The 26,397-nt window shown below is 46.9% G+C and overlaps 12 protein-coding genes across 12 annotated transcripts; 7 read left to right on the top strand and 5 right to left on the bottom strand.

Moving 5' to 3' along the window:
- Positions 1-265: 265 nt before the first annotated feature.
- On the bottom strand, positions 266-1,650 carry BZA70DRAFT_266492 (Alpha/Beta hydrolase protein; the record flags this gene model as incomplete). The annotated part of the gene is made up of 9 exons (XM_064911033.1): positions 266-369; positions 445-535; positions 588-669; positions 743-762; positions 808-936; positions 997-1,089; positions 1,146-1,390; positions 1,458-1,506; positions 1,552-1,650. The coding sequence occupies 9 exons, from the start codon at positions 1,648-1,650 to the stop codon at positions 266-268; spliced, it is 912 nt and encodes a 303-aa protein (XP_064769195.1).
- Positions 1,651-2,493: 843 nt separating this feature from the next.
- On the top strand, positions 2,494-4,057 carry BZA70DRAFT_275831 (mannose-6-phosphate isomerase). The gene is made up of 3 exons (XM_064912216.1): positions 2,494-2,654; positions 2,713-2,822; positions 2,888-4,057. Exons 1-3 carry the CDS (start codon positions 2,627-2,629, stop codon positions 4,037-4,039), a joined length of 1,290 nt encoding a protein of 429 aa, XP_064769194.1. The 5' UTR covers positions 2,494-2,626; the 3' UTR covers positions 4,040-4,057.
- On the bottom strand, positions 4,058-4,905 carry BZA70DRAFT_275828 (ribosome biogenesis protein Nop16). The gene is made up of 2 exons (XM_064912215.1): positions 4,631-4,905; positions 4,058-4,558 (listed from the first exon to the last, which is right to left on the bottom strand). Exons 1-2 carry the CDS (start codon positions 4,774-4,776, stop codon positions 4,102-4,104), a joined length of 603 nt encoding a protein of 200 aa, XP_064769193.1. The 5' UTR covers positions 4,777-4,905; the 3' UTR covers positions 4,058-4,101.
- An 88-nt stretch (positions 4,906-4,993) lies between these two features.
- Positions 4,994-6,511, top strand: BZA70DRAFT_275826 (chaperonin 10-like protein). The gene is made up of 2 exons (XM_064912214.1): positions 4,994-5,169; positions 5,246-6,511. The coding sequence occupies exons 1-2, from the start codon at positions 5,115-5,117 to the stop codon at positions 6,322-6,324; spliced, it is 1,134 nt and encodes a 377-aa protein (XP_064769192.1). The 5' UTR covers positions 4,994-5,114; the 3' UTR covers positions 6,325-6,511.
- Positions 6,512-6,638: 127 nt separating this feature from the next.
- Positions 6,639-8,956, top strand: BZA70DRAFT_275824 (P-loop containing nucleoside triphosphate hydrolase protein). Its single transcript, XM_064912213.1, has 2 exons — positions 6,639-8,612; positions 8,670-8,956. The coding sequence occupies exons 1-2, from the start codon at positions 6,785-6,787 to the stop codon at positions 8,891-8,893; spliced, it is 2,052 nt and encodes a 683-aa protein (XP_064769191.1). The 5' UTR covers positions 6,639-6,784; the 3' UTR covers positions 8,894-8,956.
- BZA70DRAFT_275822 (peptidase family C50-domain-containing protein) lies at positions 8,957-13,950 on the bottom strand. The gene is made up of 8 exons (XM_064912212.1): positions 13,770-13,950; positions 13,424-13,717; positions 12,659-13,359; positions 12,293-12,594; positions 11,845-12,236; positions 10,645-11,791; positions 9,631-10,586; positions 8,957-9,565 (listed from the first exon to the last, which is right to left on the bottom strand). Exons 1-8 carry the CDS (start codon positions 13,779-13,781, stop codon positions 9,002-9,004), a joined length of 4,368 nt encoding a protein of 1,455 aa, XP_064769190.1. The 5' UTR covers positions 13,782-13,950; the 3' UTR covers positions 8,957-9,001.
- Positions 13,951-14,075: 125 nt separating this feature from the next.
- BZA70DRAFT_246478 (dynactin subunit p25) lies at positions 14,076-15,141 on the top strand. Its single transcript, XM_064910637.1, has 3 exons — positions 14,076-14,278; positions 14,346-14,560; positions 14,623-15,141. Exons 1-3 carry the CDS (start codon positions 14,231-14,233, stop codon positions 14,996-14,998), a joined length of 639 nt encoding a protein of 212 aa, XP_064769189.1. The 5' UTR covers positions 14,076-14,230; the 3' UTR covers positions 14,999-15,141.
- BZA70DRAFT_275818 (Phosphatidylglycerol/phosphatidylinositol transfer protein) lies at positions 15,142-16,309 on the top strand. Its single transcript, XM_064912211.1, has 2 exons — positions 15,142-15,661; positions 15,746-16,309. Exons 1-2 carry the CDS (start codon positions 15,223-15,225, stop codon positions 15,835-15,837), a joined length of 531 nt encoding a protein of 176 aa, XP_064769188.1. The 5' UTR covers positions 15,142-15,222; the 3' UTR covers positions 15,838-16,309.
- On the bottom strand, positions 16,310-18,041 carry BZA70DRAFT_275816 (PQ loop repeat-domain-containing protein). The gene is made up of 2 exons (XM_064912210.1): positions 17,453-18,041; positions 16,310-17,374 (listed from the first exon to the last, which is right to left on the bottom strand). The coding sequence occupies exons 1-2, from the start codon at positions 17,602-17,604 to the stop codon at positions 16,600-16,602; spliced, it is 927 nt and encodes a 308-aa protein (XP_064769187.1). The 5' UTR covers positions 17,605-18,041; the 3' UTR covers positions 16,310-16,599.
- BZA70DRAFT_275815 (60S acidic ribosomal protein P1-alpha 5) lies at positions 18,042-18,833 on the bottom strand. The gene is made up of 4 exons (XM_064912209.1): positions 18,664-18,833; positions 18,461-18,549; positions 18,210-18,396; positions 18,042-18,141 (listed from the first exon to the last, which is right to left on the bottom strand). Exons 1-4 carry the CDS (start codon positions 18,686-18,688, stop codon positions 18,122-18,124), a joined length of 321 nt encoding a protein of 106 aa, XP_064769186.1. The 5' UTR covers positions 18,689-18,833; the 3' UTR covers positions 18,042-18,121.
- A 558-nt stretch (positions 18,834-19,391) lies between these two features.
- BZA70DRAFT_125395 (uncharacterized protein) lies at positions 19,392-21,147 on the top strand. The gene is made up of 2 exons (XM_064909532.1): positions 19,392-19,513; positions 19,574-21,147. Exon 2 carries the CDS (start codon positions 19,598-19,600, stop codon positions 20,975-20,977), a length of 1,380 nt encoding a protein of 459 aa, XP_064769185.1. The 5' UTR covers positions 19,392-19,513; positions 19,574-19,597; the 3' UTR covers positions 20,978-21,147.
- Positions 21,148-21,843: 696 nt separating this feature from the next.
- BZA70DRAFT_266482 (uncharacterized protein) lies at positions 21,844-26,382 on the top strand (the record flags this gene model as incomplete). The annotated part of the gene is made up of 4 exons (XM_064911032.1): positions 21,844-21,925; positions 21,950-22,787; positions 22,848-24,108; positions 24,283-26,382. 4 exons carry the CDS (start codon positions 21,844-21,846, stop codon positions 26,380-26,382), a joined length of 4,281 nt encoding a protein of 1,426 aa, XP_064769184.1.
- Between the last annotated feature and the right edge of the window lie 15 nt (positions 26,383-26,397).

Genomic DNA, 26,397 nt, shown 5'->3' with positions numbered 1-26,397 from the left:
CAATCATAACCATCCAAGCTGTTCACTTCATTCAACATCCTTATTGCTGCTCATCCATCTCGAGATTAGCAGGACTCACTCTCAAATCCACTGAAAGCTTGATCCACAACTCACCCCTCTGGCTCTGAATAAGAGGGATCTGCTGATCCTACCAATGACCAGTGCCAATGTGGGTCTTCTAAAGGTACTTGACAAGTGTGAAAAGACCTTCGTCTGTCCATAGAATGCGATTCAGTGTTGAGTGTTCTTTCCGCTTTCCTGCTGGTCAAAGTTTGGATGATGCTGTTGAAATCCTTGATGCATCGTTATAGAACCAGTCAATGAGTTCTTTAAAGAACTTCTGCCTATCTTCGGGACGCTCGTGATGCACTGTTTGCTTGTTAGTATCGATGCAAATGTAATACAGTCACTGATGTGGTTCAAACATGCAGGCTTTTAGCTTACATTCATGATAGCCACCTTCCATTACAACGAAATGTTTGTTTTTAATCGGTAATCTCTCGAAAAAAAGTTTCGAAGCATCGAAGGAATTGACCTGCAAATGTTAATCTTCAAATACCAAGCGTGTAATAAACGAGATTGCTGACCTTATCGGCATCGCCGTGTATAATCAGCACCGACTTGTCTGCTATCTTCGAATAATAGTTATGATCCAAGAGATGTTTCCCACTGGAGAAGATAGAGAATTAGTCGTTTTTTACACAAAGTCGAGATCTGCAAAGAAGGTAATAGAGTCACGCACCGATCAAGCATATCAGATAACTGTCTTAAGGTTCCAGTAGCATGACACAGCGGATCGCTACGTACCGCCTCAACTTCCGCTTCGTCGTGAGTGAGATATTCATGGACGATACCTGTGTCGAATTGTAATCGAGGCACAACTTTGCTAACACCTAAAAGTATCAAGTGCACAACCGGATTTGGACGCGTTCGTGGCTTCTCGATGTTAGCTGAGGGTCGAAATCATAAATCGATTCGAATCGAATGGGACCATACATGAACAAGGACACAAGGAGACATGGCCACATATCCTGTAAACAGATCACGATAGTTTCCTTTGATAGCATAATTCAAACATATGCCCCCTCCCTATCGTCATCGTCAATATCATGTTCGCTAAATCAACAAGGAATCATTTGTCTTACCATACTAAAGCCCATCATGTACCACGGTATAGGAGATCCCATGCTAGCACTGAAGTCGGGCTTCATCTTTAAGGATATGAACGCATCAATATCTTCATATACCAACTTCTCTTCGGTCACACCCCAGTCTTTGCGATCGGGGGCCGTTCGTCCAGCACCGCGCTGGTCAAATGCGAAGACTTCAATTCCCTTGCTTGCCAGAACCTCGAACAGTTCGGTGTAACGGTTGACATGTTCCGCAAATCCTTCGTCAAGTATATACGGTGAGATACCGTTCCAACCGTTTTATTCAAATCTGAGCAAAGTGCTTACCATGTATAAAGAATATTTTGGCCACAGTCTTGGTGTCCTTCGGTACGACCTAAGAGTTTAAGTCAGCGCAGGTCTGATCTTTGCGCGTACGTACGGTGCCGCCGGGGCTACGTACAGTTTGCTTAGTATAAAACTGAATCCCGTTGACCGGGATATATTCATCGATTGCCTGCAGCTTTGATTCAGAAGTCATGATTGCTGGATGAGAATGGGCGATGTGTGGCAGGGAGTGCGATATATACCCCGCGCGCCACTCGATGTAGGATAAAGAAGCTGAGTATTCAAATATCCGGGCAGGCAAATTAGAAAGATAAATCAAAGAACCTCCTATCAAAATAATAGTAAGAACTTATAAATTCCAACTGAAGAAGATATCAGATTATCAAGGTAGGTATGACTTCACTATAAATCGATTAATTAAAAAACAATCAGAGGGGGAGGGGGTTTCACGTGCACGTGATGTCATATGCAATGAACCACCGGCGGTGATATGGACTGATTAGCGCCTGGAGGTAGGATAGTGCTGCGAGAGCACCGATAGATATCCTAAATGTCGTAGTTTCTCCCTGATAAAGGTGTTTTATGAGCTACGAGCTTTGCTGGTAAGGGCTGAGATATTAGCGATAATAGTGACAGAGGTGCGAATGGCGATGCGCAAATGGCGATAGAGCGTACTGAGCTGGTAAATGCCACACTACTCGCGCTTCAGAAGACATGGCAAGCTCCGAAGTACTTCGTTACAGCGGCACCGAATCGGTCCGTTAAAGCCCGGTCGTTGCACACAGACTATAAGATTAGATTTATCGTCATCATCATTCACAGCGTTGTACGATCCTAAATGCACTCGGAGACTTATTTATCCGCTAGGTGAAATTATTGGTCTCTTGGGAGCATAGGCCTGAGCCCAGTTTGATCGCTGCGGCAAGTGGTCTAACTTAGTAGCCAGGCTGTCACGCATAATATTACTAATGTTTGGCTTATTTCTGGCTTGTTTCTGGCTTATGGAATATCAAAGCGGACAACCGGAAGTGGGTGACCGTAAGCGGCAGGAGCGTCGTGCGGCCGCCGCTCGACGCGTGAAACTTTGTTGCTGCAGCCTTGCTGCTTCATTTCTCATCAGCTCGCTAGCTGCCACCTATCCTTTCTTCAGGTCTTGATCAACAATCATTATGGCGACCCTTATTCAACTGCAATGCGGTGAGTTTTTACTGCTGATTGAAACCTATTGTTGGACATTGCTCATCGTCTACTTTAGGTGCTCAAAAGTACGATTGGGGTAAAATCGGCAAGTCGAGCTCTGTAGCTCAATTTGCCGCAGCGACCGATCCGAACTTCACCATTGAGGAAAATTCGCCATACGCGGAGGTAAGAATAAATTTAGAGTCCGTATCTTGGAAGCGTGAAGATACTAAACTGTCTATTTTGCTTAGTTGTGGATGGGTACGCACCCGTCTGTCCCTTCGAAGGCCTTGATTGAGAAGGCCACTTTGAAATCTCTCCTCGAGAAAGATCCTTCTCTGGTGGGGGAACCCGTTGCTCTGAAGTTTGATAGCGGGTCATCGAGTCTGCCGTTTCTATTCAAAGTTCTCTCAATCCAAAAGGTGCTTTCGATTCAAGCGCATCCGGACAAGAAACTGGCCGCTCAGCTACACAAGTCTGATCCCAAGAATTATCCTGACGATAATCACAAGCCGGAGATGGCAATCGCGCTAAATGAATTTGAAGGTTTTTGTGGATTTCGACCTCTTTCCGAAATCAAAAGTTTTCTGAATGACGTCCCTGAATTCCGTCAGGTGGTTACAGATAGCGTTGCTTCTGATTTTGAATCAAAGCTCTTGGATCCGGCTACCAGCGCTGATGATGAGGCTCACAACAAGGATTTGCTGCGTAAGCTTTTCAATGCGGTGATGATCTCTCCGGAAAACGTTTACACGACGGCAGCTGCTTCCCTGATCGATCGCGTCAAAGCCGAGGGCGGTAATTTTGCAAAGGCCAGCGGCGATGCGGCGCTAGCTGACTTAATACTACGCCTCAACGACCAATTTCCCCTCGATATCGGTCTTTTCTGTGGAGTCTTTCTGCTAAACTATGTCACTCTCAAGGCTGGCGAAGCGATCTTTCTGAAAGCAAAGGATCCTCATGCTTACATTTCAGGAGATATTATAGAGTGTATGGCGGCGAGTGATAACGTCGTGCGTGCTGGTTTTACTCCCAAATTCAAAGACGTCAAGAATTTGGTGTCTATGCTAACTTACGACTGTGCACCCGTTGATGAGCAAAAAATGAAGCCTGCTTCGTTCGACAGAGCCTCGGGAGATGGAACTGTTCATTTGTACGATCCTCCTATCCCTGAGTTCGCTGTTATCCGAACTGAGATCTCGAATGGAAAGGAGGCCATCGACGGGCTTGCTGGGCCTAGTATCATTATCGTGACGGAAGGAACTGGCACTCTCAATACTCCTGGGCAGCCACCGTTGAAGGCTCAGCCTGGCTTTGTTTTTTTTGCGGGTGCTGGTACGAAGGTGGAGTATGCTGGCAACGGCGAAATGCTCGTAACCTACACTGCATTTTGTGAGGCTTAAAATGTAGGTAACATCAAAATTTTGTCAAGAATATACAATATATATTTCCAACTAGATAACATCTACTTGTTTTGTTTTTTCCACTTCAAAACCCGCCTCCGTATATCACCGGCGCTTTGCTGCCATATGTTCCGTTTGCGATCGCGTGCCATCCTTTCGTAGTCATCTCCGTAGACCTCAATCAACTCTTCGATCCAGTATTGTTCTCTTTCCGACTGAGAACGCTCCCGAGTGCGCTCTCCCCGAGCAGCATACTGTTCCAGTTGTTTGACAACGTCCGTTGCGGCAGTAACGGAAGGAGTCACCGGTGCGTCAAGGACCGATTCGGTTGATACATACTCCAGACGTTCAAATTCGCCGGTTTGGGGGTTGCGAACAATTTTTGCCTCTTTAACGGCGCTGGACTGCAACTGCTGCTGTTGCTGCTGCTGTGCAGAAGATTGTGTGACTTTGCCGAGCTCTTTTTGGGTGCCTCCAGAAGGTCTGCTAAGGCGAGCCGTCAAACCAAGATTTTTGTAGCTAATGAGGAGTGGTTAGTTGTGTTGAAAGAGTGTTGATCAGAGCTATACAGGAAAAATGGGAGAGGCACACTTTTGCGAAAGGGTGAGTTTTTCATCCCACTGCGCGGCGATGATCGCGTTGGACAGGATTCGGACTTTCTTGCGCTTGTCATTGAGACGGCGGGTCTGTCTCGGCAGGGAAGACTTTTGCTTGCGTCTGTTTCGGACTGAAGTCATTTTGTTTAGGACGGGGGGATGCGAAAGTGTACAAAACAAGAAACCCGGCCGTTCTAGGACGATATCGAGGTCGTTGTGGCGAGCTCAAAGTGAGAAAGTTTTTCCGCTGGGAGTTGGAGCCGCTATTTTGGAGCAGTTTTCCGGACAGCAGCCGGGGGTGGGGCGAGGGCCGAAGTCCAAACAGGGCAAACAAAACTGTCGAGCATATCTTCCATGACGTCGGCTCTGTGCTCGCACGCCTATTATTTAACTGGCAGCGGCTCGCCCTCGATCGGAATTTTCCAGACTTCTGTTTCTCTACCCTGTCTACATCCTTCCTCAATTCATCCAATTGCAATATGTCTACCGTCGGAAAAACTATCACTTGCAAGGCTGCTATCGCCTGGGGTCCCGGTATGTTTCTATCCTCTTTCCCCTTCTGTCTCCCTCGCCGTTATCTGCCCGTGCTAATCGTCACGATCGATCACAGGTGAGGAACTCTCCGTCGAGGACGTCGAGGTTCTGCCTCCACGTGCTCATGAGGTGCGCATCCAGCTCTACTACACTGGAGTTTGCCACACCGATGCCTACACTCTCTCTGGAAAGGACCCCGAAGGTGCTTTCCCTGTCGTCCTCGGACATGAGGGTGCCGGTATCGTCGAGTCTGTCGGCGAAGGCGTGACCAGCGTCAAGCCGGGCGACCACGTTGTCGCTCTTTACACTCCTGAATGTGGCGAGTGCAAGTTCTGCAAGTCCGGAAAGACCAATCTTTGCGGAAAGATTCGTGCTACCCAGGGCCAGGGCCTGATGCCCGATGGCACCACTCGTTTCCGAGCCCGCGGAAAGGACATCCTTCACTTCATGGGTACTTCAACATTTTCTCAGTACACTGTTGTTGCGGACATTTCCGTCGTTGCTGTCGACCCCAAGGCTCCAATGGACCGCACTTGTTTGTTGGGTTGCGGTATCACCACTGGATACGGTGCTGCTACTATCACCGCTAAGATCAGCCCCGGCGATAACGTTGCTATCTTTGGAGCTGGATGCGTTGGTCTCTCTGTCATCCAGGGTGCCGTTCAGAAGAAGGCTGGAAAGATTATCGTTGTTGATGTTAACGATTCCAAGGAGGAATGGGCTAAGAAATTCGGTGCCACTGATTTCGTGAATCCTACTAAATTGTCGCGCTCTATCACCGAGGAGTTGATTGCTATGACTGATGGCGGCGTCGACTATGCGTTTGACTGTACCGGAAACGTGCAGGTCATGCGTGCTGCTCTTGAGTCTTGCCACAAGGGATGGGGTGAGTGCATTATCATCGGTGTTGCGGCTGCTGGTCAGGAGATCTCTACTCGTCCTTTCCAGCTCGTGACTGGACGTGTCTGGCGTGGATGTGCTTTTGGTGGTGTCAAGGGACGCTCTCAACTTCCCGGGCTTGTTGAGGATTATATGGAGGACAAGCTTAAGGTCGACGATTTTATCACCCATCGTTTCCCTCTGTCAGAAATTAGCGCCGCTTTCGGAGCAATGAAGCAGGGTGATTGTATTCGTGCTGTTGTCGATACTTTGTAAAATATCAAATCGCAGCTATCTGGGTATATAATTTGTTGATCGACAATCGCTTTAACTTGATCTTTTAATATAATAAACATTCTCGCCTCATCTAATCTGTAGTTGCTATCATCGTAATTATTATGCTCGTACCGCTGTATACGAAGGATTGGAACGGATTCGGTAGGGTACGACGGCGATCTCTGGATTTATCATTTACGAATGTCAATAACGAGCGAGGACGGTTTAATATATCAACAATAAATGTCATTATCAGTATATCAAAGTGTATTATGCAGAGCATGAAGTCATGCACAGGCTCAGCCCAATACGGTTTGTTGTGATACTACCACATTGGTCTATTTGTTTACTCTAAAATAAGGTTCGCTTCCCTGCCCAGCTTCTCATCTCCACTGACTGCACACCAACTCTTGTCTGGTCAACAGCAACGACAACCTCAACCCTCTACCAGCTTCAAGTTATGTCTTCACTGGTCAACTCTCCTAAAAAGTACTACATCAAGCCGCCGGCTTCAGCCGTCAGTCCTTCAGCATCACTCTCGTCGTCTCTCTCTTCGCGCCCGACTACGCCGGTCAGCTCACTGCATAATAATGGCGCAAATCATCCGCCCTTGCAACGAGCAGCTTCGCCAAAGAGAGTGGTCAGATCTAGAGAGTCGCCTGCGAAAGCCTTTGATGGGGATTTGAGGTCCTCGGTCAACCTGGCACCGCCGAAGGATACGGGTGGTGCGCCTGCATCTAAGGTCGCATCAACACATCTAGTCTCCCGACCCCGTTCACCTCTGAGACGGCCCACTTCATCGGCTTTATTGAGAGAGAGTCACTCTAGTTTCTCTAGCGATGCGACGGCTGAAAATCCTGCTCACGAACGGTCTCTATCGGTGCGATCTTCGATGGGTTCCTTCACTCCCAACAAGCTCATGACATCAGCACTGCCACGGTCCAGCGCTGCTTCCTCCGAAGATTTCTCTCAAGATTTAGCATCATCTGGTCAGGGGAATGTACGAGTACTAGTACGTGCTCGTCCATTTGTGCCGCGTGAGGTAGCGGCAGGTAGTCGCTGCCTGCTGTCGATGGATTCGAGCGCGGACATCACTATTATTCATTCTGAAGAGACCATCAATGGTAGCGACAAAACCGATACAGCATCTATACAGCGGCGCTCAAAGCTTTCAAAGGAGTTTGTTTTCGATGCATCACTTTGGTCAGTAGATAAATCGACTTCAAATCGCTTCATTGGTCAGCCTGAGCTGTACAAAACCGTCGGAAAGGAATTTTTGGATCACAGTTTCAACGGCTATCATACCTGCATTTTGGCTTATGGTCAGACTGGCTCTGGGAAATCATATACAATGATAGGCTCTGATAATGAGCCAGGAATTATACCTCAAACTTGTTATGACCTCTTTGACCGCGTCAAGCAGATGACGACAAGCACCACCAGTTTCACAGTGAAAGTAACGTTTTTTGAAATCTATAACGAGAACGTTTATGATCTCCTGACTTCAAGGAGTTTGAAGGGCCAGCCGACTCCGTTGAAAGTCAGGGAATCGCCTGTCGATGGTCCCTACGTCAAAGATTTATCGTCGCACTCAGTTCATAACTTTGAAGAAGTGGAAAATCTTTTAAGGAAAGGAAATGAACTACGTGCTACAGCGTCAACAAATATGAATGATTCTTCTAGTCGGTCACATGCGGTTTTCACTTTGAGTCTCAAAAAGATAGTGAGCGATCCTATTTTAGACGAAACAACCGAAGAAATGAACGCCCGAATACGCTTTGTTGATCTTGCAGGATCTGAGAGGGCAAACTCCACAGGGGCCAGCGGGAGCCGCTTAAGAGAAGGATCTAATATCAACAAAAGTCTCACCACTTTAGGGCGAGTGATCAACATTCTTTCGGAGTCGGCACTTTCCAGCAAAAAGAAGGAACTAGTCCCTTACAGAGACTCGACGTTGACTTGGCTTCTGAAAGATAGTTTGGGCGGCAATAGTAAAACAGCAATGATTGCCTGTGTAAGCCCCTGCGACTACGAAGAGACTCTTTCTACTTTACGATACGCCAGCCGAGCGAAACATATCCGAACCCGTGCGGTTGTCAATCAGGATATTATATCGGCTGCCGAACGCGATCAGAAGTTATTGGAAATGCAAGACACGATCAACAAACTTCAAGATACTCTTGCTACTACGACAAATTCGCAGAAGTTGCAGTCAGATAGCCAGGTTCAGGAGCTGGAGAAGTTTCGAAAAGTTATTCAATACTACGAGGAGAGAGCTGAAGTGGAAGGTAATATATCCGGGTTCCGTAAACCTCCTGAAGCTGTTTACTAACTTTTACTTACAGAATCAAAACGTCGCGCTCTCCTACAAGAGAATGACACTGTTAAGAGGCATATTAAGCTGATGGCAGGACACGTGAAGGACATGAGACGGGTCATTGATCGGCCTGTTACTCTACCTGAATCTCTGCTTGAGGAGTGGAATTCTCTGATGACTGACGTCGGAAACTTTAGAGAAGGCTTAACTTCTGATATATTGCGCCACGCTAATAGAAGTGTGGTTGCCTAATTATTTGGCGTGTGGCGGTTCATGATAGTTGGCTTGGGAAGTGTATGATTTCGTAGAATATATAGTCATATTAATTACAGCAAACGTGATAGTTACTCCGAAATTATTTCATGCTAATGCCAGCGGAAGTCCATAAATCACCGGGGCCGCCCCATTTAAATATTTCAGAATGCAAGAATCTCTCGACTTCGCAACAGCCTCACCTAGATGCAGATTTCCACGCTCTCCCAGCTCAGAACTGATATCCGAGTTCTCTCCATATAATCCCCATGATTGAAACATTGCGTCCGAGAATTTATCAATGTCTTTATCCGTGACGTCCCATAGATTAGCGACTAATGTGGGGCAGCCGCCAATCAGGTAGTTCGCCGGGGTGCCCCAAGGTTCGAAGTCGCCTGAATCATGAAGCAGTCCCGAACTACATCCCATCAGGAAAGCTGCCGAACAACATTCAAGATTCTTGACTTGTGACGACCGAATATACTGCTCACCACCTCCGTGGCCGAAATATAGAACGAGATCTTTCGTCTCGAGCAGTCGCTTGAACTCTGCTTCATCAGGCGCTCTCCCCGTTACGCCCTCCCACTCGGGCAGCTCCTTTAGCCTCTGGCTAAACAGCGACTCAGTGTTCCTCAAGTCGGCAGAAGGGTTTAATATATACCCCCCTGTTTTCTCTCAAGACTTCGAATTTGCCCGTCCGTCTCGGTACGGTTCTGTGCCAACAAATCTCGCAGAACTGTCAGCGATGGCACCCGCGAAACTGAAGTCTTTCTCAAGCATGGAAGGGATTCCCACGGAAACATCTGCACGGTTTGATCAAGTATCAAAACCAGATGTTCAACTCTATCATCCTCATCGTGCAGACTCTCGTAATAGGAACGAATGATCTCTTGTATGTCAACGGTAATCTGATCCATATCAAGTTCATCATATGCATTATATTCGCCATGGAACTGCAGGATATCCAGAGTGAAATATATCAGGTCTTCCAACAGCTCGGCGTTCTCTGCGATATTCGGATCTCCTAGTCCAAGAAACAGCTCCAATACTCGCGGATCTATTTTCACATCCGTGGCACGATTTTTCGCGGTGCTCTGACGTGTTCTTGCAGACCTTCGAGTCGGAAGGTGCTTCGTCAAAATAGACATGAAAGAATTGTAAAATCTGCTTGAAAGCTCGGAGTTGCATTTGAGACCGCTCAGAATTCCGCGAAAACCTCCAAGCCAGCAATATTCCATATTAGTCAAAAGCTCTTCTAAGCGCTGATCAAGCTCACGGCGCTCCGACCACCATTGTTGCTTGAGAACTTTGCCTTTCTCATGCAGCTCTCTAGAGGCCTTGGCAGTCGCATTGCTTTTTGTAATGATCTCGTGAAGCTCTGCTTTAGCATCAGCAAAAGAGAACGAATCCTCATCCGCATCGCGACTGCAATGCCGGTTTAGTGGAAGCCGCAAAAGAAACGGGCTTTCATTAGCTTGGAATCGTGACACAATAAGATCACCCGACTCTTCAGAGAGACTAACGGATACCGCAACCCAATTGTCAGGAATTGAGTTGACATACTCTTGTTGAAATGCATTAAGATCAAGGACGCTATCCAGAGTAGAGTCTGGTTGAAGTAATTCAGGTGAAGGATACAAGCTTGCATCTACAGCTGAAGCGTCTCGTTGAATAGAGAGACCTCTGGAGAGTTCTATATAATATAATTAGTTACAGTCCTAGACACATCAAGATGTGAGATGTATACGTACCAAAAAAGAAGTTTGAGGCACAAGCTGGAGTAGAACTGTCTGGCGGTTCTGTTGCAGACTGCAACAAGAGAATCTTGCCTGCCTGATTTGCTATGACGCGTCTCTCAAAAGCAGAGCAAACTTTAGATGCGTGAACAAAGCTATCGAGGACTAGCTGGCGAGATTGCTGGAGAGCCTTATGGGCGTCTTGCAGCCCCTTAGAAGAAACAGTGGATTTAGCTCTTCTTCCGCGAGTTACTGCAGGTGTAGAGGTCTTCTTGCCACCAGAAGGTGGCACTATGTTGGGAATAGAAAGCGCCGAATCCTGTAGTACTCCGAATACCGGATCACTGCGAAGCTGGCTCTCGAAAACTTGAAGATGAAATTGAGACTCTAGAGCACTTTGCATCGCTCGATCTCCAAGAAGGATGCCACTGTATCTAGAAGCTTGATCAAGACTCTCTTTGGCTTCCGACCAATTGTTGTCACTCAAAAGCTGGATTGCATGCGCCCGAAGTATGTTGGCTTCGAGCCTGCGAAGTCCGAAATGGTTATCAATGCTATCCTTTCGCTGCCGTGTGCCTGATCCTTCCGACGATTGGAGTGATAAGCGCGTGAACATGCCCTCCAAATCTGAAGAATGTTGCGTATCGACATTATTGTCCCCAGTGGTCGCATAGATGAGATCCAATATTGCGTCATGCATTTCGCTAGCACTCTCATCGTTTCCAATACGTCGGAAATAGCGCAGAAGGTAGTATTTCACGAGTATAGAGTGTAGATGATTTTCGCGCAGATTCGAACTGCTCATCGCAGCGAGCAATATGGGCTCCGCTTTCTGTATATTGCCACTGCGAGTTAAAAAATCAGCTTGGAGTAGCTCATAGAATTCCGCGTGGATTGCCGACTGCACCGATCTAGCCAGCTTGGTAGTCTCTGACATGTAAAACTCTGTTTCGCGAACCATTCCAATTGCATCGTATACTCTGAAAAGCTGCTCGTGGTTCTCTAGCAGCTGGCTTACCAAAGGCCAGGTAGCGCAGCTGCCGAAGGGCGCGGTGTCTGGACTATTTGCACTCTCATTGGATGAAAGCCGTAGGCTGTGAATTGATTGGTTCAACAGCTTGATCCCCGTTTTTGCGTACCCTATTGACTCCTGGTAGCGGCCCTGATAGATAATCATCAGCAGAATATCAAATGATAAAAACAAATAGTACATACAAGCTCTTTCAGCAATCTCGAGATGGAGAGAAAGATCTGGGCATTGACGCTTAGAGAGGAGCATTTTTTCTCGCACATATACTCTCGTATCAGAAGCATACGAGAGCTGGCTCTTTCCAAATTACCAATGGAGATCAGATAGTCGATATCGGCTAGGTATAATGATGTCTGCTGGTCTGTGGAGGCTTCAAATCCGTTGATCAGGGAATATGCCGTCTGTAAAAGTTCCGAGGACTGTCCTGTAAGTCCTAATCGGAGATATAAACGACTCAATTGGATACAGCATTTCCACATGAGTTGGGAATTGACGACATCAACTTTTCGCATGCAGTGGAGTATAAGAATGAGAGAGGTTGTTTCGCCTCTGATGCTAAGAAAATCGCATAATATGTCTGTCAAAATTATCACATTAGAAACAGAAGCAGCTAAAGGGATAGGCATGACTTACTCAAATTGGCTAACAGGATTTGCTTTTCCATGATCGCCTTATCCATATTTGCGCTGTTAATTAAGCGTGACCATAAGGCGACAGAGTTGCTCAGTAGAGGACACTCTGGGTTGAGCAGTTGATACTCAAGTATGGAGTGGTATAACGAAAGAGACGCTACCATATCGTCTTTAAATCTGACAAGTCGCGCATCGGCATTGTATGGTCCTGCATTCAGACGCTCGATAGCTGTTTTGAGAAGCAAGAGCGATTCCTTCTTTTGATCTCTGGAAATGCTGGATGAGAAATTCAAAAGTATCGATCTATATCATGTTAGAGACCCAGCAGTCAGAGAATCGTTGAGGGTGTAGAAATCAAGAATCATACCTCGCCATTCGAATTGGATACTGATCTCTGTACAGCCTGGTTAACTTCCGCACCAGGATATCTGAAACCTCGCAAGATCTTGATTTCTTCCGGCTGGAAATGAGGATGCGAGTGAGCCATTCCATCACAACGCCTCTGCAAGGCATTGATATCTCGGGAAAATCAAGATTGATAACCGACACATCGCCTATATGGCCTAGACAGTTGGCTAGAGTCATAAGGAGATGCTCTGAATCTTTCAGTCTCGTTATGATTGTGCCGATTGATTCTGAGTTCGACATGTCGCCGATTCTGGAAGCATCAAGAGCGAAAGTCTTGGTAGTGGCCTCTATCAGCAAAGCGGCTGCTTTGGAATACTGCTTGAGCTCCATGGAAGCTATGGCTATTCTCTCAATCTTCTTAGCAAACACGGAGATGTCGCTATCCGCCAGAGCCGAGCTCTGAAGTTTGATATATCTGCTCCAAGCCGCCGAGGCTTCTTCTTTGCGAGAAATCTTCCATAACGCTATACCGTAGTTGAAATATGCATTTGCAATAAATGTGGTGTATTTAGTGTCGCCAATGATGTTGCACACGTCACTACACTTGTTGAGATAGAGGCTGAGACTTTTATCCTGTACATTCTGCAGCAAAGGCTTCAGTAGTGCAATGCAATTCTCAAGGATTCGAACGGCGACTTTATGGAACATCGGAAATTTGTCCTAATGACTCATTAGTTATACGTCGCAACCTACATAAAATGTCAGAGTGAAGGGAGATAATTACCTGCTCACGGTAATGGATCACGAAGCTTAGCAGGCCAAATACCAACTCCTTGCTTCCATCTCCTAGCATTTTGTAGGCGGTTCTCCTGAGCAAATCAAGATCCACAAGCAAACGCTCAAACTGAGACTCGATCGGAGGCTCCTTAAGCAAGATATGAGACAGAAACTCGTCTAAACTCGTGAGGAGCTTCTGACTCTCCAGGACTGTTTTTGTATGCCCGACATAATGAACTGCTTTATTATAAGTTCCGAGACCAAATCCAGGCTCTCCTAGCTGCGAGGGTCGAACAATTTTCTAAAAGTCGGATTAGTTCGAGTGTATATATCTCAATGGTCAAAGAACTTACTGTTTGAACCATGCGAACCACGTATTGCAATCCCCGCGATGATACACTGTAATAGATAAGAGTGTATTACTCGTGCACAGTACTCCGGTCAGATGTTAGGGCATATTCAGCGTGTAGCTTATTGTTGATGGTAGCAAGTATAGAGGCGTGTTATTACAAAAGCTTCGCTGATAAGTTGTACTATTCGATGCGCGAAGGTTGTCGAGCGCGCTTGAATGTAAATATTTACTTCTGTACCCTAACCCTCGTTTACGGGACAACGGGGGCAGGCGGCTCAGAGAATCATGGTTTAAGGTTGCTTGATCTCTCGCGTCCAGCAAATTGTTACCAGAAAGCTTCCTATTTTCCTGAGACTCTCTGGATTACGTGTTTTATAGTCCATATGTCTGATTAGCTAAACGGTTTGGCAGAGGATTCTCTGTTACAACTCAATCTTTATTGAGAAACCACAACTGTCAAGGATGTCAAACAGACAGTCGCGGCAAACACGCGCAGGGTACTTCGAAACTGTAAGTATTGAGATCTGGAGTATGGAAGACTAGACGATCAATATAAGATTCTAACAATACTCGTTAGGAATCTGGGAATCGAATTTCCCGAAAGGCAACTATCGTGGGATCTCAGTATATTCTGATGGGTGGTAAATCGACGATTCTGCCAGATTGTGTTATCAGAGGCGATTTGCAACGTCCGTCAAATTCAGGTTCATCTTCAGCTTCGATCAATGTTGGTCGTTACGTATTTTTGGACAAGGCAGTTCTTGTTCGTCCGCCTTTCAAAATTTACAAGGGGTGAGAACGCAGTCCGACTTTGTGAGTAAATGCGCGATCTTGACTAATGACGGCTGATATAGAGCTATTACATACTATCCCATGAATATTGGCAATTACGTGTCTGTTGGAAGCGGTACCGTTCTACAATCTGCTTCGATCGGCTCGTATGTTTCGATAGGCAAGAACTGCATAGTCGATAAGTTTGCTATCATCAAAGACTGCGTAGTTATTCGGGATGGCGCGGTCATTCCCTCGACAGCTTGCATACCACCATTTTCGATTGTCGCGGGCAGCCCGGCTGCTGTAGTAGGAGTCTTGCCTGAATCAGCTGCTGAGGTTCTAGAGCGCGAGGCACGTCAGCTTTATGCTCTCCATGGACAGATGCTAAATCTAGATGAGGCAGAAAATGTTCTGGGATGTGTGTTTGACGATCGTTCAGAGATTGGAATTAATTGAGCATTGTTAGAACAAAACCTTACAACGCGTAAGCCGCAGAAGCAAACGAAGGCGATGGACGAGAGATGATGTAATTGTACCCCAACCCTGATAAGCGCTTATCATTTGACTAAGGATTAGGGCTTTTTCCTCTCCGCCCAGGCAGCGTCTCTTCCTCCGGTTATGTCACAGAGCATACTACAGCTTGCCACCTTTACCGCACTTCACCATCCACGTCCAGCAAAATGAAGTTCTCGCTTCTTTCATTGGTTGCAGCTCTGGCTGCTACTGCTACTGCTGTCTCGATTCAGCAGGAGCCTATGCCTTTCGAACTGATGGAGGCGAAGCCTATGGGCGGCGCTCCAACCAAGCCTGTTCCTGGCAAGTCTCCCATGCTCGTCTGCGACCTCGACGTTTCTCAGCTGCTCGACATCACCTATTTGAAGATTAATCCCAACCCTCCCCAGAAGGGCGCTGACCTGTTTATTGAGGCCGAGGGAATCCTCAAGGATACCATCGGTGAGGGTGCTTTTGTTGAGGTCGAGGTCCGCTACGGCTTTATCCGACTCGTCAAGGAGACCATCGATCTTTGCGAGCAGGTCGAGAAGGCTGATAAGTCTTGCCCGTTGGATCGGGGCGTGATCAAGTTCTCCAAGTCGGTTGAGCTTCCTGGTGAAATTCCTCCTGTAAGTTCCAAAGAAGAGGTTTTTTTCTAGCAAATGGCGAACTGCCTGCTGGAGACTCCTGCTAACAGTCTATCAAACTCACAGGGAAAGTACAATGTGGTTGCACGCGCATACAAGGAGGATTACACTGAGATTACCTGCTTGACTGCCCAGGTCGAATTTGCGAGATCGTAAGATTTGGTAGCTCAAATTCTCTATCCGAGGAGTTGCAGACTGGGTAAAGGAGCTCTCGCCATTCAATCACTGGTCGGGTGCATAATGACCCTTCGGTGTTTAAGTGTCTACTTTACGAAATCGTCGTTTTTGCTATCTGGAGTATAAGGGTTTTTTATGAGGATCATGCGAGAACCTATAATAATGGTGCATGAAGCTAATTTCTCCAACTATTGATTATTTTTCTTTTTCTTCTTTTGTTGTAATTCTGTGTGTGTTTTCGATTGTTATCGTTTTCTTTGATGGTACAGGGGTGGGGAGGGGCATTGGTTCAAGATTGGTTACTTAAATGTTGTTGGAGCGTTGAGGGTTATTGTATGCTTCATGTTTCATATTGGCCGTTCAGTTTGGTGTGAGTCAATGAGATATGGACTATGTTTTAACTTTCTCGGCGGTCGTAATAAATGCATCTATAACATATTACTGAAGACTGTCAAGTACTGTCAAGTACTTGCTCGGTACAATATCGAAGCTTACTCGTAATAAATGTCTGGAGTAGAGAAATTCAGGTTCCAATTACGAGATGCGAGCTATCGTTTTGTCGTGTAAATATTGACAAAACTGTGTAAGTAGATTATAGAGTCATAGAACCAAATCGAAAGTAGCAGATACTGGTGCTTGTACGTTTGAATTATACTCTTGAACGCCTTAAACCTTCAAAATCCGTATTCTAAATCGATATCAACCAACATAGACCATTCCCAATTAGTTGCAGTATTACTCTTATGCTTCATCTCTAGAAGGCAGCTCGTCCTCTAGTCTAATAACACCAGCACCATGCTCTTTCTCTCTATATATGTAAAACTGAGCAAATATAACCGCATCTTGAAACACCGTACCGAGCGATCCCAACAGCCATGACAGGTTCAAAAGAATATAACGTGAATCGGAGCTGAACAGCAAGATCTGAGCAGCATATGTGACGTTTCCCGCAGTAGAGAACATAAAGAAGAGAAGGGAGAGTCCATGCACGGACTTCTTTCTGTGGTTTTGAATGATCTGGGGGATGCGAGCTGTAAGGTAGAGAAGAGCAGATAGATATCCCAGAATTTGAGGACCAACGCTGAGCGATGAGTCCGGCTCCTCGCTGCTATCGTCACTAGAGTCCGTTGGACTGTTGGTGAAAAAATAACCAATAATTCCGATGATTATAACACCAAGAATGGGGAGAACGTATTCCTTCCAGACGCTTGAATGCGCGCCTGAAGGAGACTCCTCAGCTAGATCATCGAGAGGAATATCGTCGGTGGCGTCATCATCACTGGAGACCGCCAGCAGTCCTCCAGCCGATTCAAAGTCTGAAGGACCATTCTTGGCAGGAGGGTGATAGAAGAAACGGTAGTATATGGCAGATGAGAGCTCGATAGCGTCGGCGAAGCAAAACCAGACTGCTAATGCGACCACTTTAGGAAGAAGGCCTGCCCAAACTGCGCCGATGAGATTCGCGATATCACCCAGGAACCAGACCAGGAGAAACAAAAGCGACACTCCTGCAGAACTGCAATAGAATATACGCGTCAGTATAGGTCCACAAATGCATCTGAAGGCCGGATCATCTGGTAAAAAAAATTCTTACGATTTCAGCTTCCATTGATCAACAAGTTGCGGCACAAGCAACACCACCCAACACGCTATGCTGATCGTGCCAAAGATACCAGACAGCGTCAAGCGAAAGGAACTGCCAGAGTCTGCACTGAGTGCGTCTGCACTGCTCAGTACTGCCGCCATATGTACAGCTATCGTTCTATATTCTATGCTCTATATTTGATGAGAGTGCAGAAAATATAACGGTTAAATAGTCAAATTTAGAGTTGGGAAGACCGAAAACTCTTGAGTCTGGTAACTGTTCACGACGGCCACCTGGAGGGCATTAAAGAGTAATGACGAAAAGAAATGTGCAGAGCAGGTTCTGGCATATAAAGAGCCTCTTTGTTAGCTTTGTTTACTTGGTTATTTGGAAACACTGACAGGTTTCGTGGGTAAAAATGGCACTACATGACGTCCGACATGGTTTAGATAATTGCCACTGCTGAGAAAGACGCGGTCGAGATTTCATACTGCGACGTTGTAGCTTGAATAGACGGAGGCTACAGCCTGCTTGGACTCTACATGCAGTTTACCTTGAATAAACCGGATTATCTCTTGATGAGAATTGACAACTTCAACTTTTTATACGCCGCAAAATACTGAATTATTATATATATACAGCCATCATTTTTAGCTTCTCATTTTCAACACGCGTTGTTTAGTCGAACAGTCCGAATCCTGTAGTAAATTGTTAGTTTCGTGTTTTTCTGCAGTATTTAGATGTAATGAAAAAGGCTCTTCCATACCCATATCGTCATCAGACTCCTCCTTCTCCTCCTCCTTCTCCTCAACAACCTCCTCGGCAGCAGCCTCGGCGGCGGCACCGCCAGCGGCAGCACCAGCAGCAGGAGCGGATCCGACGGCACCGACGTTGGTGAGCAGGTCCTTGATGTCCTTGCCTTCGAGGGCCTTGGCGAAAAGGGAAGCCCAGATCTATCGAGGGATGTTAATACTTGAGAAACGCGAATTACTGGCAAAATCTGGCGGTTTAACGTACGGGCTCAACCTCGACACCGGCGGCCTTGGTCAGCGACAGGAGCTTGTCGGAGGAGATCTCGATCTCGGCATCCGCAAGAATGAGGGCAGCTATGAGAGTCGGTCGTTAGCACACAAGTACCCCGGGGAAAAGCTGTCGAGAACAGTAGAACAAAGCGGTGGATTGTCCAGCTGACTCGAATTCGACGATTGCGGTGTTCTTACCGTATGAAATGGCGGTCTCGGACATTGTGGTTGATGTATGTCTGTGGTGAAGATACTGTACAGGAACTACTTCGATGGATCAGATGAACAAGGAAGCAGAGCAGGCGTAGTGTTAGGGCGGATGCGGCGCGGCTCAGCTCAGCAGCAGTCACAACTAAGAGAAACAGTCCGGTGTGTAGGGTTGAGCCCTAAGACGCTTACCTAACACATTACATCAAAGTAATCTCCCGATTGGGTTAGGTCGCAGAGCGGCTGCAGGCGGTGGCCTCGCAGCAGCAGCGAGAAGCCAAGCAGCCAAACCTTAAGCGATCAATGCAGCAGAGGTTTAGGGTCCGCCGCCGGGCAGACTCACCGCCAGAGATTTTCAGTCCGCCGTTGCCACCTCTGCTCGTCAGCTTCCTAGTTCTGGGCAGCCCAGTCTCCGTCTTCTCTTCCACCTCATCTTCTTCTCGGGTCTCGCTAGACCGTCCGGTTACCTCCTTGTCTCGTCCCTGGCACTTCTTTACTGAACGTCGTCGGCATCTTCTATCTCGAGTCAACGGTCTTACTGGTTTTCGCTGGTTAATGGAGAAACAGCTGTAAACGCTTTTCTTTCTTCCAGCTCAGTCTCCTCACGGCTTCTAGCTCTGCGTGGACGGCTTCTGTCATCTATTTTTATTGTTCTATTTGTTTTACAGCTGGTGAATCTCCAGCGGTCTCTCAGGGCATACTGTGATCCTATACAACCTCACACATAGATGCGTTGATATCTAAAAGTTTTTTGTCTTGCTCTTGTTTACCCGGTGGTTTATCATCGCTCTATCAAGTCGCTTTCTGAAAGCGTCTTCTCGGTTTTTGTTTCACGTTTCAGGTATGTTGCTCTTAGTCGAGTTCACTCGAGAGTGCTGTACTAACCCAATTCTTTTGCTAGTTTATCGCTTCCTTCTCTATCAACATGGTCGTCGCCTTTGCCTCCGCCTCCAGTGGGTTCTGCTCTCTGGAGCCCAACACCCCAGTCGACTACTTCCTACCTACTTCACTCTCCCAGCATTCTCGCCTTCCTTATGTCCCTCAGCTCATGCCACCTCAGATGTTGGCACCTTACCCAAACGGCAATATGGGTCCCCATGCAGCAGCTATCGGAAGCCACTACGTTTCAAATAAGCAGCAGCGTGGCCAGATGAACCCTGCTCTTTCTCAGTCTTGGATTAACCACCAAAGAAAAGGTTACTCCGACGCCTTCCAAAATGGGCACTGGAGTCAAGCAGCTGCGGTAAACCAGGTTCCCAAGCTCGAGGAGGACCACTGGAACGCTCGCAACAGTCAGCGGCAATCCGGTCTTCTGTCGAATGGCCATAAAGGAATGTCCGGTTTCTCTGGCTTTGGAAACGACATGGCGCTGCAGCAACGTGGTCTTGAGCAAGGTGTGCAAAAGGCCTGTCACTATGACGCGTTGCAGAATACTTCCTTGTCGGAGCCTAAAACCGGTGGCGTGTCATCAAAGCTAGACTATAGCCTTGATATCATGTCAGAATTCCTATGCACTATGTCGTCGACTATCATGGGATACAAGATTCCCCCATCCCCTGTGCTCATCAAATTCACTCATCAGCTTTTGTCGTCCACTAGGCTGCCTGGCTCTACGATTATACTGGCCCTGGTTTACTTGAGTAAACGATGTGCCTTGCAGGCTCCGTCTGCTGTTGACCAGACTGCTCAGTACAATCTCCTTATCGTCTCGCTGATTTTGGCCAACAAGTTCAACGACGACAACACCTTCACCAATAAATCCTGGGGTGAAGTGACTGGATTGCCTATCAGTGAGCTTACGAGGGTTGAGACCGATTGGTTGAAGCTTGTCAAATGGCAGCTTAACCTTCATGATGATGACATCGGTGTATGGAATAGATGGAACGACTATTGGTATGAGTATTCGCTACATGCTACCAAGAAGTCATCTGTTCATACACCTCAAGTTGCTCCCATCAGCCAGTCGCACATGTCAGCTCCTCCGATGCAATGCTCTGCGGATTATTGGGTCGATACCAGGTACGATCAGGAGCCGGCCATGCGCAATCGTCATGGCTATTACTCGAATCAGTATAATGTGCAGTCACAGTACCGCTATGGTAACTACTCCGGCGCGTACTGCAATACGTCTCAGCAGCAGCCGATTCAGCTGCATCAGCAACAGCAGCAGCATCTAATGGCTCACCAGAACTCGCACAACCAACACGGTCTTTTGTCGAGGTACTCGTCTCAATGCAATTGCCACTACTGTGTTTTTGAGCCTATCGTCCCTACTTGGTTAGGACCTGCTGCTGCTGCGTGTTGATTTTCGCGTTTTTAATTTTTATCCTTCCTATATATTCTTTGGAAAAGTGGTTAGCCGGAAATGTTGTGATTTTGGAAGTTTCTATTTTTTTGCTACTTCCATATACTTAATACTTGGAAAGTGTTTTCGTTTTATATTTATTTTTATCAGTACATCCCTTGGTCATTATTTGTTTTTCATGTGTATTTCTTATATCGAAAAGTTTGGGCTTGCAATATTTATGTGGTTTTTTCTGATTCTTTCTTTCTGGTATCCTTGTCTTTGTTCTCTTCTTTTACACTTCGTTGGTTTTATTTTATATTTCTATATTTTGGGACTTGTTTAATGGCACTATATTTCTATGTGGGAAGTTCGACGTTGTGTTGTCGTCTTTTTATTATTTTTGGCTTTCTTCTATATATGTAATGACTCTGATATGAGCTTGTTGGTTGGGTTTCCTTTACTTTATTTTTTTATTTTCATTGCGTTTTACAGCGGGCTCGAAGCATATACATTATTTTGATAATCTTCTTATATATTATGGATACCAAAACCAGCCAGATTCGAAGGCTGGCTCCTTTGTCTTCTCTTTTTTTTTTTTTTTTGTGTGTGTGTTCACTATACAAGTACTTCAAACGTTATATTGGCTTTTGTTTTCTGATTGATCTGATGCAAGTCCTATAAATAAAAATTCAACTTGTTTTAGCAATTCATTCTAATTACAACAAATATCTTGTAAATGTGTAGGCTCAATGTGTAGGCTCAATATTTTTATATGGTGCGAATGAATCTCACGTCTCATATTGTGCGGCTCAAAGTTTTTTAATCGTTGGGATATGAAATGAAGATGGTCGCGTTTCTTCTCAGATTATTGTCCTTCTGCAGCAATGAGTCTTGCCAGTGGCCCTTTGTCGGGTCTTATACCTCTTCTTTCGTGCGATGAATGTTCTAGCTTGGCGACAAGGCAGAGTGAGTTGCTGAACAGCTGTCCAGAGAAGGAAATCCCCGATGCCGTCAGAACCACAGTCCAGCTTCTAAAATTTTCAGAGATCAAAGCAGACACGACACAACAGGCCTCTACAAGTCCAAATGAGCAGTCTAAAATATTTAACCACCTCCTAGAATCGACGCAGGGTTTTTTGGTGGAAGACAGTAGCGCGAAGATCCAGGCGGCTGTGATCATTGCGCGTGATCTTCCTGAATCAGTTGGCCGAGATGTGCTTTTACAGTGCGCACAAGCGCTGATGTGTATAGCCACTGAGGCCTTTGATGCATTGGCGACGGATGAGCTGTCGTTTGATAAACCTGCGGAGACGTTTGTGTCTGAACTGCTGTCAACGTTGTCAGTTTCCCGAGACTCGTTGACCAAGGACGTCTATCGATTAACATCGATTTTCGAGTTCCTGGAAGAACTGTTTCAAGGTCCCGAAGTCTCCGGGCTTGACAGCGAGATCTTGAATGACATTGCGACGCTATCATATGCGTTTCAATTAATCAACTCCAAGACCGTTGCGCAGAAAGCTAGTCGGTTGATTCTTACGCCTCCAATGCTCGACAGCATACTCTATCGCATCTCAATCGACGTGATGACGCGCGGACTGTCACTCCAGCTGTCATTGCACAATACACAGGCCTTATATTTTCTCACTGCTGTTGTTGAGCAGCAACGATTCACTTCGTCTGAGAGATTCCAGCAGCTCGTTTGCATACCGACGTTTTGGACAGATCTGGCAGAGAATTTGGTCGAAGGCTCTCCGGAACGGCGAAAGCTTTGTTTGTATATCTTGGAGCAGAGTCTACACTCAATAACTGGCGACGTGTCTATTCCTGGGTAAGCGCTCTACTTGATCACTTGGTCCGAAAACCTGCTAACGAAATCCTGTAACATCAGAGTTGTTCAGTTCAAGATTACTAGTCGTACGCAGTACTTGCGCCTCTGGTCCAAATTCTTCACTGTGGCTAGGATAATCGCCATCGACGCTTCTTTACATCAAGCCCAAGCTTCCCTGAGAGATCTATTCTCTCTTCTCCCTGACAAAAAAGCGATAAACAATCCCTCAGTTCCGATTTTGTGGCCAATGTGCCTGCTTAGATTGGGCCTGACCTCCTCTCTCTCATCCGTCCGGGTTGAAGTTGCAAAGTTTATGCTCAGCCTATCGGCCTCCCAACTGAGCCTGTTCAAGGACTCTTCTGCTGAATTTCTTGACCTCTTGTTTGAGTTCATCGGACAAGCATCGTTCTTCACTGTCGAGACCGCAGGGAAATCGTTCTATTGCGCTCATGGCGATCTGATTAGCGATTTCGTCTCTCGTGCTCTGCACGCGTTTGAGAATCCAGTTTCGGTTATTGATATGCTTCTCGATATCGTGATTATCGAACGAGGCAGGAAAAAATTTGAGGCGCTGCTGGTATATACCCTACGCGGCATTTACTCCGTGCTGTACAAAGAGAGGAGCTTTTGTACCGACATGGGCCTAGAAACTGATCGACGGCTGCTTAAGCTTCTAGAAATGAAGTTTGAAAACCTGACGTTAAAAAGAGTGTTGACTTTGTACGTGAGCCGGTTGAGGCTGCTGCTGAACGGCGACTATATATCTGTGAATCAGTATGTCGATGGTGCACTGGCAAGTTACGACTGTGTGGATGATGCAGTTGAGAATATTACGTTGTGGATCAATCCTCTGCATCTTGATCAGTTCAGTGAATTGGTTGCCTCTGAGCTTGCGCGGTACGCGTCAATCGATTGGTCTGATGATAGAGCGCGCAGAAATACGGCGATTTGCTGCAGAGTCCACTTGAGTCTGAACAAAGCGATTCCACCCTCAATCTTGAGTATTCTCGGCGATTCTGCGATTGATCAGGACATGCGGCTACATCTTGCTGCGATTATTTCAAGTGAAGAGTTGGAGTTAGCTCCAGAAGCTCAGAAAGCAGAATTCTTGAGCGCAAAGACTAGTTTGATCTTCTCTGTTCTCACCGGAGCAAAAGAGACCATCGAAACTCCGGATTTGCAGCAATGGCTGGATCAGCTTCGTGAACTTTACGATCCGGGGTGCGGCAAAGAGACTTGCGAGCTCGCAAATTCAGTCTGCGGTCTGCTGCTTGATAGTACGCTTAAAGATTCTGGGCCGATGCAGCTGGCGACGGGGAGAGTGAGTGCTATCTGCTGCTTAGCAGCAACCGAGGGCTCTCCTGCACGAACGTTCTCTTCGTCGTTCGTTGATAGACTGGCTTCTCTGATGATTACTTACCGTTCTGAGCATACCGGTAACGTGCATCAAAGGTATACCGAACGTCTCCTGGCTTTGCACTATAACAGATTTTAGCTAACACACTTTTCTAGTCGAGATTTCTACCGAGCTTTCAACGACTTCTTAACCGCAGTATTCTCATTATGTCGGATCCGGATGAAGTATCATCATGAAAAGACACTATTCCAGCCAATCATCAGCGCCATCGGCAAACTAATCCAGAGCGCGCATACCGCCGAGAATCTGAACCTGTACTGCGAATTCATCAGAGACAGTCTTGCATCTCTTGATCCGTCCGAGGAATTCCTCTCCCACCTTCTCGACATCAACTATCAAATCTGGGAGAGCATGGTCGGAAGCAATTCGTCGACAGCACATCAGTCGTTCGGGCTTACTGCCATCGAAGTGATATTCAATCCAGCATTGCTAGCTCGTGCTGTGGCTACCAACCAGCCGAGCGAGAGGTTGGAGGCCATTGCTCATGAGATGGTTCGTCTGGGCTACGCGCGAAGACTCGTGCTTTCTACATTTGCTCGCAATCTTCATGAGTTTTTGAACACGTATCCAGCTGAATTTAACCAGAGTACATGGATTGCGGATATCCTGGTCGAGCTGTACTGTTTCCAGCAAAACCGCGACAACTTGTTTCTGATTGACGAGCCAGTTGTTGAAGTTTGCGTGAGCGATGGTTTACAAACGCAAAGAAACCTCCCAGAAATGGTCGGCAAGGCTCATGTAACTACCATCCTGGGCCACAAAAGTATATCCGAGTCGTTTGCGCACGCGATCCTTCAGGCTATCGATAACTTCTCCCCCTCGTTATTTGCGTTGGAAACAGGCGGCGAGGCAGCTTCAGAGTTGCAGCGGGTGTCATTGTCCGAACTTCTCTTGTTAGTCGGAGACTTTGTCGACACCTCCTCGCGGCAGTCTTATGCTAGTCGGCTACTCGAGGTTTTGAAGTCCGAGTTTAGTCCGCGGGTCCGGACGTCGCTAGAGTGGATGCTGGCTCGTCTGGTTTCGAATGACGAAAACTTATTTGACCTCGTCATATGGGATCCACTGAGCACGCCCGAAGACAGGCCACGATACTTGGCGAGTATTCTTACAATCGTAGTCCTCATCATCCGAGCTCGGTTCTCGAAGGGGCAAGTTGGGGAGTGCTGCGATTTGATTAACCGGTTCTGTCCTATGCTGCTTGCGTTTGCGACTACAAACCGAGCCGTGCTTCGGCATACTGCGACGTCGCTGATTCTGGGAATCAGGGACATGGTCGACACACTTGCAGTTACGGACTCACTGAAAGTCACGTTCAATATCGTGGATCAGCACGTACGAGCTAGTCCTACATTTGGAACATTTGTGTATGGCGACGATGTTCTTTGGGACATCTATAACGATTTCAATATTGTGTCTGTCTGTGGTTTTGTGTCGTCCAAGGTCAACGATCAGATCAAGTTGCCGCGATATGAGTTGACCGATGAACTCATGCGTATGGCCGCACTGCCGGCGGACACGATGCGAGTGAAAAAGTACGCCGGCTACGACGAGCAAAGCAGCGCGATTGACGCAACCGACAGCAGCAAGAAATCCTCAGCCAAACTCGCTTCCGCGCAGGGCTTTGTGACTCCGGTCGACGAAGACACAAACAGCTCTACCTTGCAGACCAAGTCCAACACAAGAATCACGACGCCCCGCCCGGTGCGGACTACGAAAGGACGTATGATTGTGCTTGCGTCGTTGGTCGACAAGGCGCCGAATTTGGGCGGCATCTGTCGGCTGGCAGATGTGCTGGGCGCCGAGCTTCTGTGTATCCCGGACATGACTCTGATCCGAAGCCGGGAGTTTCAGGCCGTGGCGGTGACGGCGGATAAGTGGATGCCGATGAAGGAGGTCAAGCCGGACTATATTTCCGAATACCTCCAGCAGTGCCGGGTCAATGGGTACAAGATCTGGGGAATCGAGCAGACGGACGACAGTACGGTGTTGACTAGCGAGCTGAAGTTCCCGGAGAAGGTGGTGTTGATTCTGGGCAAGGAGAAAGAGGGTATTCCGCCCTCTCTGCTGCGGGAGCTAGATTGCGCGGTTGAGATTAAGCAGGTTGGAATTGTTCGGAGTATGAATATCCAGACTGCCACTGCGGTTGTTGTCAACGCATACGCGATGCAGCATTGCTGAGGGGAGTGTATATAG

This window comes from Myxozyma melibiosi (assembly GCF_037950935.1).
Source record: "Myxozyma melibiosi strain Phaff 52-87 chromosome Unknown BZA70scaffold_3, whole genome shotgun sequence".
NCBI lineage: Eukaryota > Fungi > Ascomycota > Lipomycetes > Lipomycetales > Lipomycetaceae > Myxozyma > Myxozyma melibiosi.
The sequence above is the reverse complement of the archived record's forward strand: the minus strand, read 5'-3'. Positions and strand labels throughout refer to the sequence as shown.